We start from the raw sequence: 17,066 nt of genomic DNA, 5'->3' as shown, positions 1-17,066 counted from the left end.
AAGGCTTCAAAATTGTATAAATAGATTATGTACAACGTTTAAGGAGTGTCCAGGATCATGGTTTGAAAATACAATAAAAACTCAATTTTGACCTTCGACGAGCATGTCCCCCCTTAATATGCGCAAATATTTTCTTCACATATAATAAAAAAGAATGAAAGAATCGTAAAACATTTGTTTTAGCTAATACCTAACCTACATTATTATAGTTTTGCGCAGTAATAAAAAAATATATTCATTTTCAAATATATGAAAAAAATGTTGTGTTCTCCATCACAATTATTATGGATACGAAGGGGGGTGATTTTTCACAATTTCCTGATAGAGTGGCAGTGTTCCTTGGGGCGGGCTTGCGAGTAATGAATACCGTCTCAATTTCTCAGAATAGTGACAGAACTATCCTTCGATGTTTCATTTCACTCTAAAGCCCTAGCATATAATATTAAATTTTAAAATATTTTGCATCGATCTTCGGCATTCATCTTGCTAGCATGCCTCACCGAGAAACGTTGGTGACGCATTATGAATGTCGAATTAATAATTTTGGAAATGCCCGCTTTCCAAACACCTCGAGATGATATAAATATAAATGTGTGTTCGAGAGACCGCTTGTGGTCACTTGGATATCACACATTATCTCCGACCCAACGCTGCTTGTCCCCACTGCTCTTCTCTCAAGAAATGTTCTCCGCAAAGATACTGTCTAATTTACTGGACCCACAAATCATCCACATCTCTTAATTATATATAGTACATGACAACAGATATACATTACGTATGGCCGCACGGCTTAAGCATCGGGCTAGTGTCGTGGGTCCCAGGTTCGAATCCTGGGTCTGGCAAGTACACATATTGTTTTTCAATTTGTGTATGAATCAGAGTATGGACCTAATAGATTGAGCAAGTGGCTGACATCCATTTCTCGTAAAAAAAAAACAAGATCTGTCAATACAAAATTTTAATATCTGAATTAACATTATTGTATTAACATAAAAGATATGTTAAGATTATACAAAAATAATATTATGTAATATAAAATATCAGTATGACTTCATTACGATGGCAGCATAATAGTATATGTACAACGAGGTATTGATCTACACTAAGAAACATATCATTTCCTTCCACTTGTTTGATTGTAGAAGGGCAACTTTGAAAGATCCCTGACGGCGCACTTCGCTGCCCGGCTGAGATTTTGATTGCAATGAGACTGCAAAGCCTCGAGCGCTTCCTTCTGCCGCAAGTCCCAAACGGTACCGAGAGCTCCGCATAATGCACTACAGCAATACCTTCCCAGAAGTCCTATAAGTACGCAGGTTCTAATCCGGAGAGTGTCACTGGGGTGAACAAGTAGTACGCATAAATCTACGCATTCACTTTCGAACAGGACGGATTCAACGAGCTCTGCGTTTTCAGGAAAGTCCTGAAGAATAACTGTGAGGAGTGTCACAGTGTTGAGAACAATGCGCAGTCGTTTGTCATCTGTAATTCAGAATATTACTTTAATAATTATGTGAATGTTGGAAAAAAAACTGACTATCTAAATTAGTTTTTCTATGTTTACCCATTTTTTGACATGCCAAGCCTGGAATAATGTAAATAACTGAGGAAAGATACTTCATCGTCAATTCTATGTAGGCAGCCAAAAGCACTACATTTAGCATTATTTTTAAGATGAATAATCACGTTAAATACCGAGTAATGCGTATGTTGGTTATGTAAACAAAGTAACAGACTTCAAACAAGAATGCAAGCGGCCATTTTATTTTTGGGGCTGCCAACAGAAGAAAATAATGAACTTGTACCAATACAACCATATGTAATAAACATTTGATTTGAAAATCAAACTGCCTTCATAATTCCTAATACAAATGCATATAAGACTTCTTCTATCTAGAGTCCAAATTCTTTGAATCATTGTTCAAAATATAATTTAGTTTCACTTACAAAGCGAAAGAAACTGAGCGAGAAGAGGTGCCGTGTTGAGTACAGCCACAGCATCGCACAACTGCTGCACAAAAGGAGCTCCTCGAAGGCAGAGCTGAACGGTGAGCTCAAGCAGCCGACATAGTGCCACCATTTCTTCAGCTGGTAGACTTCGAACCGGACTGTAAATTAAAATAACAATCATATTACAAACGTATAATTTAGTCATTCCAAAGATGCGCACATTGTATGCAAAACAAAAATCCATCTCTTGGTTAAGGCAATTTATTTTTATGTATTAAATTAAACTGTGCATAAACATTGTCACTTGTGGTGCGAATGATGACATGTACATACATATTATTTGGTCAGCGTGTTCATTGTTCTTCATCACTGGGCCGCGCCAGTAAAATAGTGGTCAATGGAAGCGTTTAGTGGTCGGCGGACAACGTCTTGCGCAACTCAAACGTATAACCGAGTGTGAAATGTTCGTAGACAGTGTCTTTTTTGGGGCATATTACAGACGGTTATACGTTTTAGTTGCGCAAGACGCCGCCGCGCCGTTGCCTGCCCGTCACTGTGGCCAAGCGCTTAGCTGTGACTCAGCTACCGCCGCAATCATGTACTAAGCTTTGAAAACAGATGCTTTTGACAGATACTGGGTGTGCGGCAGAATTATTTTGAGTAATGAGAAGATAAGAAAGACCATGCAGGCTCCTGTCACTTTGATAATGAATAAACAACGTTTGACCTGGCTCAACCGAGTGCTGCAGATGCCTCAAGAGTTTCATTCTCGTCTGTTCTTCAAGCCAACCGGATTCCGGTGTCCTTTCATTAAAACTATTATTACTATCACCAAATGAGCATTCCGGCAATGATAACCTATGGGTAATCACCTTTTTAATGAATTTCTCTCAGCAGCACTTTGCCTCACCAAGAGGCGTGATGCATAAACAAGATTAGGCACCAGCTTTACTTCCAGATACACCTAAAACATAACAAAAATTGGGCTACATTATAATATATAAATCAAAGGATATATGTGTGTAAAAACATTTAGGTATCTATACATAAATATCAGTGGTCGGCAAGCGTTGAGACAAAGACCTACTTTTAAAAAGTCAGATCTCGCGATGGACCGGCTTTAGCAGCAAAGGAATGCGACTTCTTTTTGGTCTTTTTTGCATTGCATTTATATAATTAACTGAAGTAGTAGTGCATATCTGCGATCAGTTTCTCATGACGATAGAAAAGAGTTTTTGTTTTCTCACAATGACTAAGATTCGTATTATTTTTAAACCTATTCTTTCTATAAACCCATATCTCAAAAGCCCTTATTTAATTACTCACTGCTCGAGTGCGACTGCTTGACTCTTGGCTCTAATACAAGAGAACAGACAAATAGAGTCTGTCTTCTATAAGCTGGCGTTCACGTCACGTCATTCGCGGACGGAAAACATTGTGGCATCGCGTTCGACTATTGCAAGTTTTCAATGGGAGGGAACGAGACGGAATGCAGTGGTAAGATGCTGAAGAGGGAGGAAACCGCACGCCAGCTTATAGAAAACAGACTCTAGTGATACGAGGGTGGGTCAATAATTCCTTAGAAAAAAGCATTAAAACAGTTTTTATTTTTGTATTTTTTTTTTATTTCTCAACATAATCTTCTTGGAGCTCAATACACTTGGTTAGACGTTTCTCAATTTTTTTTAAACCGTCAGAAAAATAAGTTTTCGGAAGGTCCTCAAAATAAGCTTTTTTCCGATCGATGACTTCTTCATTTGAAAAAAAACGTTGTCCACTTAGCCATTTTTTTAAGTTTGGGAAAAGGAAACAGTCACTGGGGGGGGCTAAACCTGGCGAATACGGTGGGTGGTCGACCAATTCGAACTTCAATTCTTCAATTTTAGCCATTGATCGTAAACATGTGTGAACACGGGCATTGTCCTGATGAAAGAGGATTTTTTTCCTGTTTAAATGAGGCCGTTTTTCTTCAATTTTGTTTTTTAGCTGGTCCAATAAAGATGCATAATAATCCCCTGTTATTGTTTTTCCTTTTTCCAAATAGTCAACGAAAATAATTCCACGTGCATCCCAAAATACAGTAGCCATAACCTTACCAGCTGATTTTACGGTTTTCGCCTTCTTTGGACATGGTTCGCCTTTCGCAATCCACTGCTTTGACTGTTCTTTCGTCTCGGGAGTATGGTGGTGTCTCCATGTTTCATCTACAGTCACAAAGCGACGAAAAAATTCATCCGGATTGCGTTGCATGAGCGACAACAGGGCTTTAGAGGCCACCACCCTATTGTGTTTATTGTCGACTGTGAGCAAACGCGGCACCCATCTTGCAGAAATTTTTTTCATGCCCAATTTGTCATGTAAAATAGAAATGACGCTACCTTTTGAGATCCCTGTAACCTCAATTATCTCACTCAACTTTAATCTTCGGTCACTTAACACCATATCGTGGATTTTATTGATCATTTCTGGTGTAGTCACCTCTACAGGACGTCCTGAGCGTGGTTCATCCTTTGTTGATGTACGACCACGTTTAAATTCATTTAACCAGTTATAAATAGTTGCAAGTGAAGGAGCAGATATGCCGTGAACTAAATCCAACTCATTTTTTATTTCCTTTGCTGTTAACCCTTTTATATTAAAATGTTTAATAACAGCTCTAAACTCAATTTTCTCCATTTTCCATTTTTCCATTTTCCACAAGCAAATTTTTTTTTTAAATGTACGAGAAACACACAACAACCCGACCAATCTGATTGAAACTTCGCAGCATACTGAATCGGTAGTGCCGCTGCATGAAAACAAACCGCTTACAGTACTAGTCGCGCCACCTGTCGGCTTTTCTAAGGACTTATTGACCCACCCTCGTACATGCTCATTTTAGCCCTCTAAGGATAAGTCCAAAACCACTTTAGCTGGTCTTATGGCGAGAGTTAGATTTTAGTTTCATTTCAGTAATCTGTAATAATAAATTTTGTAATCAATTGCCACGCGCTCAACGAGATATTTCTGAGTCGGCAACGCGTCATCTATCTCTTCCCCCCCCCCCCCCGAGTTCTTCTCGCTCGCATGCCGTATCAAAGGATGGCAGGACAATGATCTCATGACTACCCACTATACAAACACCTCGGAAGAGTACAAATATGACATTCCAAAATCACTCATAATCGCAAAGGATTTTATTCAATATGTATGTTCAATCTGACATATTACTTCCATGATTTATGTGGTATTTGTACCAATTTAATTAGCCAGTAATGTGATAATCCAATCACTAAAACTAATTGATGTAATATAAAGCTTACCCTCAAGATATCGCTGATGGTCTGTCTCGGTACATGTGGAGCAACGAGAGGCAGAGAAAGAAGAGCGGCAAGGGACCCTCGGACTTCGGCGCCTGCACCAGAATGCCGGGCTACTCCGACAACCATGCTAACCTAAGTAACCAGAGTCACATTATTTTACATCTTAACAAAATTATTGTGAGTTTAAACATGTTATGAGAGCAGTGTAGTGCTTACAATATTTTGTTGCGTGAGAGATTCAACGTCACCCTCCATCACCTCGTTCATGTTGGATCGCATAAACGCTAGCCACTCGTCTTTTTCGATGGGGGCGCTGTCATCATCTGGTAAACAAAATTAACTAACTGTCAAATAGTAGAGGGAACAGGTGAGTAAAATGCTAATCTTCAACTACAATTCTACCATACAAAAATCGTCCCGGAATTACTACACTATTATAGTCACTGCTGGAGATATAGTTGACCGTTCAGAAGATGGATTTATAGCGCGAAACAGCTGTCAATGTAAATAACTCAATTAAAGTAGAATTAACAAAAATTATTATGTTTCAAAACCATTACAACAGTGTTTTTACTGTGGAAATAAACTTTTCAGTGTTCGAATAAAAGGATTTCAAACCTCGGTTTTCCCATATGTAATTAATAATTTTCTTTTTAACATACAAAATAATTGAGAGGAAATCGTTGAATGTACTAAACTTTTCTAATTAAATAGTTCATATTTTTAAAAAGCTTCATTCGGGCATGTAGAGCTTTGAAAAGTTATGGGTATTATGTTATATTATGTCCTATTCGAAAATTCGCGAGATTGGCCTTTAGCTAACCTAATCATTTGTGGTAGTTGTCCTTCTTTGCCATCACTTCCATAAATTTAGGCTCCTTCTCTATAGAAGATGTTTTCAACATAGCTTGAAATTCTGTGATGGTTTACAAATATTTTTTTTTATTTTAAATAGAGAACAATATTTTCAAATTCAAAATTCACAAGTTAGATTGTTTTGTTTTTCTATTATTCTTGACAGGAAAAAACATCTTTGCTTTCCTTTCGACTTTTTACTGTTTTCATACAATTATTTACGGGATTTGCCGAGTTTTGCTGCCAATATGGATGACGAATTGTGCAATCAACTGAAAAATCTGCAGACAGAACCAAATTTGATCACTAATTCATATTATCCAGGACCAGAATATCAGACAACAGAATGTCCGACAGCAGAGGTGAAGATTCAACCGGAATGTCAGGGCATTCAACCGGAATGTCGAGGCATTCAACCGGAATGTCGAGGAATTCAACCGGAATGTCAAGGCATTCAACCGGAATGTCGAGGCATTCAACCGGAATGCCCCGAGCCTACAATGTCAAAAATTGTAAAATTTGAAGAAGATGATTTTGTCGAGATGTGTTACCCTCCTCTTAAGAAGGATATTGAAGCCAGGCATCAACATAATGCGGCAAAATGTTGCATGCATGTAACAAGCAAAAGACCTGTTTTAGAAAAAAGTAAATCAGAAGTTGCCATGAAGAAGGAAAAACGAAACGGTTTGGGTTAAAATTAGTTTCATATTTAACAGATACAAATGTTTATTTGTTGTGTTTTTGTCATATGTTTAATATTATGTATTTTAATTTTAATTTTCTTCCCATCTGTTCTTTCTTCGTCTTATAATGCACAATATGGCATAAAAATAACATTTACCCAATTAAATGGATTAGTAATATTATGATGTAGTTAATTTAACACAAATATTGGCTCAAGCCATTTTATAGCATTAATAATATGTAATTAAAATTTACCAATATATTGTTTCCTTTGTGTGTAAAATCAAATGATGCTTATGTGTTTGTACCCTCAATTTAATGTGCTTCATAAATTATTGTTGCTTTATTTCCAATAAAAGAAATTAAAAATGTAAACCTCACATATTTCGTTTTAATTATTTTTGTTAATTAAATGGGGATAAATAGTGGATTAAACGAGGACATCTGATATATAATATGTAAATTTTAATAAAAGGTTAGTAGCAGTTTCCACATTTGCACATTAAACAGGATTCAAACAGATAACTGCTTTATATGAAAAGACATAACCTGTTTTTATTCCCAATATTAGACTACCTACCTATATCCTATGGACATGGCATATAAAATGTCATTGATATTTTCATAGCAACCATAATATAAAAGCGTCTGTACACATGCATGGAATTACTGTCGGAAATTGTGCTTATTATAAACTGTCATGACAATAACTGTTTACACGTAAAAGTGCTCACTGTCTCTCCAATCTCATTCTTCAAGAGTAAGCGAGAAGCGAGGTTGTCATTTTATACTACTATCTGACAGGTCGTATTGAAAATCGGAGCGCAAAATGAGTAATTCGTTTTTTTACCGGCATGTTCTCTATCGCTCTACTACGCAGGTGCAGATCGAAAATAATCTACTTGCACGCAATAAATCATCACAATTTGGAATCTTCCAATCTTGTTTGATTTATGCACGCAATCTTTCCAACTGCAGGATAATACATATTTCCCCATACATTTTCTTACTGTGCACAGTATATCTATGCACGTGTAAACGGGGTATAATGTAACAATTCAATTATGTGTATACATAATACCTTTCCCCATTGTAAGAACGCTAACAAATTTCAATGCTTGGGAAGATTGGGGCTATTTTAATTGTAAACGTGATACAATGTAATAAATGTTATAGAAAAATAATTTCTAACCCTCTAATGAGATTTATTTGGGTTACAATAAGTTATCAAACTAGAGCGTTCAAATTAGATAAGCTGCTTGAAAAAAAACATCATTCATAATGGAGTATAAACCAAAATTGGGAAGTATAAGAATGGAAAATCATTAGGATAGTATTATATACTAGCGATCACTGCAGGTTTGTTGGATGTAGGCACACGCACATCATCACCACTCAACTGCTTCTATCTGACCGATTTATGTACGCATGATGGAATTGTTGGAAATGCGTTATTTTCAAGAAGTTTTATCTTGCATCTTCGGAACTATTTGAGATAGTGAGATGAAACTCAACTTATTATCAACAATATAGTGCAGGGTTGGCGAACCTTTTTAAGTACGCGTGCCAAAAAATCGCAAATATTATCTTTTGACTGTCTGACGTACTGAGCAGTTTTTCATAGGGAATTAAAAAATAATTATAACAATTCTATTAAAAAAAGTTCAAAATATATAAATGAGTTCTTGAGTATTGCTGTATTACCTAGTTTGATTATGTACGCACAAATTGACGCCAGAATTGATCTGATCAGATGAGGCATTCTCTCGCTACAGTGGTCTCAAGCATTGCAAAATGATTGTAAATCGGTCAAAATCAGAGATTCTTGGTGCAGCTTCTTTCGCCGCCTGTTGAGGTCAGTGCGATAATATTATGTGTGTACTGTTGTCCATGTGACGGCAACACATCTCAAACTGTGTGGCATGTCATCAACGACTGCCCTATACTAGAAAGGGAGCGATGGACTCTCAGGACTCGATGTAGACAACATAATCACGAAATTGACCTCCAAAAGCCTCACGAAGCACTAAGCAATAGAACAACACAAGAACACTACACAAAATATTTAATCCTGGCCATAAAGAAAATTAAAGATATAAATGGAGGCACCTAATTAGCCCCACATCAATGCAACTAACCCACCCAACCACCTTGTACGAAAAAGCAAGGGTATGGTTATTATTAAAAAAAAAATATTATGTGTGACGCATAAAACCTAAGGACCGATTTATGCAATTTAAATTAATTATAATGCTAATTCTTGAAGAGTATCTGCCTGTTATTTTTTATACAATGCGATCTGTCATCTCTCTCATCATCTGATATCAATATTGATCCAGTAGTTTTTTGAGATACATTGGAACAGACAAAAATTTGAAAAGGGTAGATTTTGTGTTCTGTACAGAAATAGTCAAAACACTAATTAAATGGCAAATATGTATTTCGAAATCTCACACACTAAAATTTCATTATTAGTACAGATCGCACTTGTCTCAGCTGTGTCTTAGTGAAAATTCTAATTAATATACTACTGTTGTGTATGTGGTGATGGGATAACTGTGACTAACTCACTACTTATAGATCAACTTTTACATCAAGTCTACTATGTCACAACGCTGCATGCGCTGTCACTGTTGTCACATGGTTTTTCCAAGCTGGTACTATTACATCACATGCTCTTTGTGTGTTGACTAGTCATAACAGATACTCTATCTCTGGCACTATTGAGAGGAATTAAAAGCTTTCTTTTCTGTTACTCCTCCTCACAATACCTCTATTAAATTTTAATATTAAAAAAAACTCCACAAGATATCGAACATACTGAATTACGGGTGCGGGGAATGTAGTAGCGTTGAAAGTAAATGCGGAGGGAAGGTTTTAGTTCCTAAAACAACTGTGGTGACGTAGAAGACTCAATATGAAAGTGGTACTGTATTTCGGTGTTGCTTGTATCTTTCAGCCGGCTCGCACATCAGAGCTCGCCTCATGTGCCGCATGTCGAATTCGTCGATATGACGTCATCGCCGTCCACATACCAAACGTTGTCAAATGGAGCTTCGCAGATTGGTCGAATGCGACTGAAAAACATCTATGTTGCAAAGCGACTACACGAACATGTTGGACGCCGATTAAGCCGACCGCGCGCCTGCGCTAAGCGCTCGACTCAGCCATTTTTGCCATTCGTATCTAGACGTCACTGCTCGCTGGTGGCCGTTCTGCTGCGATAAATGATGCACTGTGCATTGATATATGCCTAATTGACGGATGAATTCAATATTTTCGCCTTCTACTTAAATTCTACTTAAATTTCTGCGGTACCAATACATAATAATCGCTGTTTCAGCGTCTGATGACATATTTGCATAATGGCGTCTGGCCAGAGTACTTATTATGTTGACGTTTCGAGAAGCGAGTGTCGCTTGGAGATGTGCGCGTTCGTCACACGCAACAATTTTTTCGCGCGTCTCGGAACTCGGTCGCGGCGAACGAGGTTACTTTTTATCTGAGAGCAGACTTAGGTTCTCAGCCCATAACAATTAATTTGAGCACAATAATATTTCTAAAATATTTCAATATAATAAGTATTTATTCTCACCAATGAAATTCTGCCCTTCTGTATTGATATCGGACAATTTGAGATTCTCCGATATCTCAGGAACCTCGTCTTCTCCTTTTTCTTCTTCAGCTTCCTTGGCCTTACTTTCAATGAAATTAATCTGCGAAGCATTCAACTCGACGGGCTCGCTCATCCTTCGACCTTTATCACTCTTTACTTTATCAGAAATTTTACTAAAGTGAAGACTTTTTTTTAAACTCCTTGTTAATCTATTCCCGTTCCCGAAACCGAACTTATCTCTAGAAAACTGAATAAGTTTCTGTTTATATGACGGAGGAACACTTTTGCTCAGTAGTGTTTCTTTCTCAATGGTTACTACCTGTTCAGAACATTCATATCCAACACTTTGTGTAGCGGTTTGTTGATCTTTGACGGGCTGCGAATTACTCTTTAATCTTATTGAAAAATTATCTAAATTCTGACTTAATTTCTTTTGATTCAAATCAACGTTTTCATTAACTATAACAGTTTTATCATTAACACTATCTACATCTTCATCTTTCAATGTATTTTCATCAATAGCTTTAGCATTATCGTCTAAAATTAACTCTTTATTTTCATTTAAAACTGGCATCCTTGGATGTATCGCCAACTGTGCCATGTTTGTGTCCAGATTACTAATAATCAGATTATCCTGGTTTAAAACCGCGTATTCGTGGGCGAGTAGATTTGCATGAGCCGTTGACATTGGTTGCATCTCTTCGTCGTCGGTTCGGAGACTGTCTCTAACGCTGATAGCACTGACAGCGCGTATACTGTCATCGTCAGACACTGCAACGCCTTCAACCATTCCCGGTGCTTTAGCATTGGCAGCCAATAATTTTTCACGTCTCTCCAAAATCCTCACAGCCTGCGGCATTAACCTACAAAAAGAATCAAGAATCTTACATCTATTTGAAAAAACTCTGCACTAAGCTACCGACCCAAGGCCTATTTGTTAATAACAGTTTACCTTTGAACACTATTCAGTCTATCCTTTTGTATTTGTTTTGCTGCCATTTGACTTTGAGTGAGTGGGAGAGTGAAGGGGGAGTCCATTGGAGATTGCTCCGCAACAATGAAAATATGTCCCGCTACAAACGGATGCACCAGAATCTCCGGCCAGCTCAATCGAAGTGCAGGATCTTTGTGTAACAAACCCTGAAAAATTTACAACATTAAGAATAGTATCCTAGTAAGACAAAACGAACATTTCAAGGCAACAAGAAATAATATGATCATGACAGCAATTAAGTAAAGAAGTGTTGGTCTGATTGGGATTCGAAGTCACATATTTCACTATCCGGGTGAGTGTTCTTATCCTTTCTTATCCTTTGAGCTATTGATCTGTTTACGAACTTTTACTTAGAACTACACTTATCTGATATACTTCAAATTCTGCCAAAAGAAAAGCAATCAGCTTTGTAATTAATAAAGGAAAATGATTTTGTTAAAACGTGGCACTTTTTATCTCATTTCAATCTGCAGATCTGTCTGTGGATTCTGGCGATTCCTAAATTATGTTATGATTGACAAAAGAGAACTACAACCAAATGCACACGAGTATGTCTTTACTAATTTAATGGGGACAGTATTTTAGGAACAGAACCACTGCTAGGTCAACTTGTCCACAAGTCAATAAGATCTTCTTTGAGCTCTTTATCATCTGATATGTGTTAAATGGTAGGAATATGGATGCCCCTCTTTGACACACCCCTGAAGAAAGGCATTCATATAACAAAGACGGGTAAAGAAAGAGAACACCTACCTAACAAGGTTTGGCCAAATACAATATAAACATATACCAAAACCTAACGATTCATACATTTAAATAGGTTATACCTGAAGAAAGGATATGGCCTGCGGAGAAATATAGCTCGGCCATTGTACGGGATGGTGTCTGATCAATCGAACGAGCTGCACGATTGAGGATGTGGAAAATGGTGGCTGGCCTGCCATCATCTCGTAGACAATACATCCAAGAGACCATAAATCAGCCTAGAAAATAATAATTTCAGCATTATTCTCATTACGTAAATGTTTTTAACGCGAGTTATAAAGCCTAGGATTACAGCGTTATAAGAAATTTGATATTGCTTGCATATAATATGACAATGTGTGTTATGGAGAAACATGATTACTGGTAGGAGCTATCTCAATCACAAAATATACATAATTTGAGAACATCTCATGCATATATTATATACACACTAGAAAAAATTACTATACTAAAACTGATAGCCAACATTATAATGCAATTCGATAAGCATTTCATGTAACAACTATTAGTTAAAATCGTCATGGTTCAGTAAGATGCCCGTGGCTTAATTGGGCCAAAAAACATTTTTTTAACTAAACACAAAAAAAAATAAGTTAAAAGGTATCAATTTTCAATTTTTTGAGACGGTTTTTGTTTGCCCCTGAAAATTTTAATTAATTGACTTCCGCGGTGTTGTTTCTTAAGCGACGATATACTATAACTATAAACTAATGTGCAGGTTTTAATATTAAAAATATATTTCCGACAAAACATTGTGCATTTATGTAAATAATTACAATCACAGATTTCAATACATATTTCCTTAAGTATTCCATCATATTATTTGTTCCTTTTATCTATAGACTGCTTCTCGTTAACGCAAATAACATCAGTTATAACATTGTAATTAATTATAAGCTTGTTTAATATAATGTCTAAACTATTTTATGAATTTTCTGACTACCTGGTGGTCATAAGGTTTTTCATCAATTAACTCCGGAGCCATGTAAAGGGGTGTTCCTTTAATTGAAGTCAAGACGTGTGTCCCCGTTGTCATATTTCTAGCTAAACCAAAATCACAGAGCTTCGCTTTTCCGTTGGCATCAATGAGGACATTTTGGGGCTTCAGATCACTGAAACAAAATGCAATGTAAAAATGTTTAACGTTATTTAAGCATTTCAATTTAAATTTGACTTGGAGAAATAGGAAATGCTGCAATACATTATCAACAAACCTTGACAGATACTATAAAATATCAACACCAGTTTGAATAAGATAAAATGAGGTTTTATGAGACACCACATTGTTTTAATATTTATTTTGTGCCTATGGTTCGGGATGGACAAATGTCAAGAAGGATTCTGTGATGTTAATTGTGACCGGCTGGAGAAAAATAACTCAGGATAGCCACGGCGAAGGGTGGTGGTAGACTGTGGCAATCCAACATAAATATTGCACACTAAACATTGATAGATATACTTATTTGATTTCATTCAAGTAACTAAGAATACAAATAGTAATGATAGGTATTGGTTAGTTTTTCAAATTCAATTAAAACCTGCCTAATCCAAACCAAAATGGTTACAAGATAAAAAATATTCGGTACTGTTCGGTTATGAGGAATACAGCGGAAAACACATTTTGAAAATAGCCGATATACTAGATTATTTGTTAGGTTAACCTAACCAAACCAAACCTAACCTAACACAACCTAACCTAACCTAAACTAACAAATAATCCAGTATATCGGGTATTTTCAAAAAGTGTTTTCCGCTGTATTCCTCATAACCGAACAGTACCAAATATTCTTCTATCTATAAAATATCTTAAATTATGTTTGATTTAATGGCATAATTTTAGATATCATAGATAGATGAATATTTGGTACAAGTCGGTTATGGGGAAGCCAGGCGGGAACCGCGCTAATTTTTATAGCCAGTTTTGGCAAAATTCATGAATTCAAGAATGAAAACCTAACCTAATTGTAACCTTACCTAACTTAACTTAACCTAACCTAAACTAACCCAACCTAACAAATAATTCAGTATATTATCTGTTATTTTCAAAATGTGTTTGCCGCTGGCTTCCCCATAACCGACTTGTAGCGAATATTTTTTTATCTTTTATCCATCTATTATCGTTTGGTCCGGTTAATTGAATTTTAAAAACTAACCAACACCATCTGCAATTTGTATTCTTAGTTCAATGAAAACAAATAAGTATGACTGACAATGTTTAGTGTAGGTACACTATTAATATCAGATCTCCATAGCCTACCTCCACCCTTCGCCACTGTGGGATAGAGATACATGGAGGACAGTTGTGCAGTTCACCATTGATCTGAATGGTCTGTAGCACTGGATTAATCCAAAAACTCTGTTTAATACAATATTCATGAGATTCGATTTCAAAAATTATCATAGAAATGAAAAATAAATTACAATTCGAAAATACGTCAGAAACATATTTATTAGAACAAAACTTGTAATAAACATAATTGTGAAGGAACCTAAAGTAGTAGGAGCTGGTGCAATTTTTTGGATACTCCACAGCAAGAGTTAAATTTTGTAGTGAGTAAAGAAGTATTTACCGATGCAGCACTCGATGAGAATGCAGATAATATAATGCCGACACCAGATCCCACGTTAAAACCTGAGCATAGACTTCTTGGAGACATCCCTCCTTTCCTAGAACTCCGTGAAGCTCCTTCTCAGCGAACTCCGTCACCACAAAGAGGTCGGAATCAGTATCGAAACTTTCGATCATCAGAATAATGTTTGGGTGCCTCAAATGCTGCTGGATGTCACATTCTTGTCGGAGGTTTTTGAGATCCTTGGATGACCGCCCTTTCTACAAAAACATGTATGTGATATTATCATTTATTATATTGCTGTAATATAAAAAATGATTATTAATGAATTCCCCGACATAGGTACCTTCCTGATAACTTTTAGAGCGAATATTCCATCGGTTTCCTTATTTTTTACTTTGAAAACTTTTCCAAAAGAACCCTCGCCGATAAATGACAGAACGATATACTTATCCATGTTTTATAAATTGTTTTGAGGCTTTTATTTGATCATGTTCATCGTAGCATTTCAAAACAAACAAGCCACTTTAAATTATTTTTGTTTGACAAGTCAACACAAAAGTTTTGACTTTTTTGACGTTTCGAGATCAATCCGTTTTTACAGTGCTTGCAATATTATAATAGAGATATTTAATAGAAAACCTCTATACTATTGTGTATACTGTACCACAAACTAAAGAACAAAACAGGTCCATTTACCTGGATCACCCAATGTTAAAACTCCAAATTTTTTTGGGTGCGTTTGTTTGTGCATCGTTAGTGCACGTTTGTGCACGATTTTTTTTCGTTTGTGCACCTATAATAACCGAAAAATTCCAATTTCAAATTGGGTGTTCCAGCTAAACGTTGGGTCACCCAATGTTGAAATTTCAACTTTTTTTGTGTGCATTCGTTTGTGCATCGTTAGTGCACGTTTGTGCACGCGTTTCTTTCGTTTGTGCACGCACATTAAGGGGGTTATTCAGATTTCAATTTGGGTGACCCAGCTAAATGCTGGATACTTGTGTCACTAAACTTGGATTTTTTTCAAAATTTAAATTGTAAACATTAGTGCCTTAGTAGTGAACGTTAGTGCACGATTCTTTTTTGCTTTTTCATCTGTATTCAGCGCGCTATTTGATTTTTAAGTTTGTATGCAAAACCTGAATGCGTGGGTTTAAAAATATTTATATTAATGAAATCTCTTGTCGCATAGCTAATGCGCAATTCTGCATACTTTTTTTATTTTTTTCTCATATAGTGCGTGAGATATTTGATATGAAATATTTGATGAACGTTAAGTCGAACCACCCAACAAACTTTTTTAACTTTTTATTAAGTCATCAATTTGTCTATTATTGGCTTACGTTTGTGCACGTGCTTTTTTTGATTTCGAGATTATATCTTGAGAGATATTATTTTTTTAAATTTAGTGACTTGATACTTGAACCATTAAATTTACCTTAAAATTGTTTTGTTAAGTGCATACGATTACATATATTTTTTTAAACTTTTAACATGATTTTTTAATTTTTTATCTTTAACATTAAGCTATAAATTTGATTTTGAATGGCCGTCAAGTTTTAACATCAAACATTTTTTTTCCACACTTTTTAAATGCACACCTTTGAGTAATATAATTACATGATTTTTCATGTATTTTGTATTGTTTTTCCATGTAAATTACGCGAAAAATTTCCATTTTTCCATTTTCACTAAGTAACCCGTCAAAATATCCCGAACAAAAACAACCGCATCCGTTTGGAAGATCCAGTCAACAGAGTCTCGCAAAATAGCCAAAACGGTGTATGCTCTCTAAATATTTCGGTCTATAATAGATTACTTAAAACTTAATATTTTGTATACACAAAAGTGTCAAATCTTAAAAAAAATCATTAATAAACTTAAAATTTGTCTTTTTATTTATGATTTTGTTAATTTCATAAGCAAAAACGCAGTAAATAATAAGTATACTTAGGTACCTTTTGTTTTTAACTTATGATCCGTAATAAGAAATAAATAAGTTATAATACAATAATTAGGTTGGTATGCATATTTTTGAAAAATGCAATGTATTTTTATGCAACGATATTTTCTTCAAAAGATAATATTGGAATGACATTTCGTCAACTAAATGCGCGGAACTTGTGACTCCGTATTAACCAACTTCACAGAAGGAAGAAAAAACTGTTTTAAAATAAAACGGACTGGTTTAGGAAGTTTGAACACTTTTAGTATTTTAATGTTATAAATGAGTAAATCTGATAATTTTTACAAAATATTTATTAACATAGAATATTGAGGAGTTACATGGTTTGCTTTTGTTTTTTTTGAGATTTAAGCTGGGAGTT

At 35.8% G+C, this 17,066-nt stretch overlaps 1 protein-coding gene across 1 annotated transcript; it reads right to left on the bottom strand.

The window, feature by feature from the left end:
• Positions 1–944: 944 nt before the first annotated feature.
• On the bottom strand, positions 945–15,308 carry fu (STKc_STK36 domain-containing protein fused). Its single transcript, XM_085958278.1, has 11 exons — positions 15,083–15,308; positions 14,737–14,996; positions 13,110–13,278; positions 12,229–12,384; positions 11,360–11,547; positions 10,387–11,270; positions 5,469–5,575; positions 5,253–5,384; positions 2,823–2,914; positions 1,948–2,108; positions 945–1,482 (listed from the first exon to the last, which is right to left on the bottom strand). The coding sequence occupies exons 1-11, from the start codon at positions 15,191–15,193 to the stop codon at positions 1,115–1,117; spliced, it is 2,628 nt and encodes an 875-aa protein (XP_085814404.1). The 5' UTR covers positions 15,194–15,308; the 3' UTR covers positions 945–1,114.
• Positions 15,309–17,066: the final 1,758 nt, after the last annotated feature.

Source organism: Rhyacophila brunnea, unplaced genomic scaffold, assembly GCF_057557595.1.
Source record: "Rhyacophila brunnea isolate RB1 unplaced genomic scaffold, BYU_Rbru_1.0 scaffold_7, whole genome shotgun sequence".
NCBI lineage: Eukaryota > Metazoa > Arthropoda > Insecta > Trichoptera > Rhyacophilidae > Rhyacophila > Rhyacophila brunnea.
The sequence above is the reverse complement of the archived record's forward strand: the minus strand, read 5'-3'. Positions and strand labels throughout refer to the sequence as shown.

What these genes read in the sequence shown, in the direction of transcription:
- fu (XM_085958278.1), bottom strand. Translation starts at nt 15,193, where the DNA reads ATGGATAAGTATATCGTTCTGTCATTTATCGGCGAGGGTTCTTTTGGA. An exon ending in TCTCATCGAGTGCTGCATCG is followed by an intron (nt 13,279 to 14,736) that starts GTAAATACTTCT and finishes ATTTTGTTTCAG; the next exon opens with TGATCTGAAGCCCCAAAATG. An exon ending in CTCTCACGCAACAAAATATT is followed by an intron (nt 5,385 to 5,468) that starts GTAAGCACTACA and finishes CTGGTTACTTAG; the next exon opens with GTTAGCATGGTTGTCGGAGT.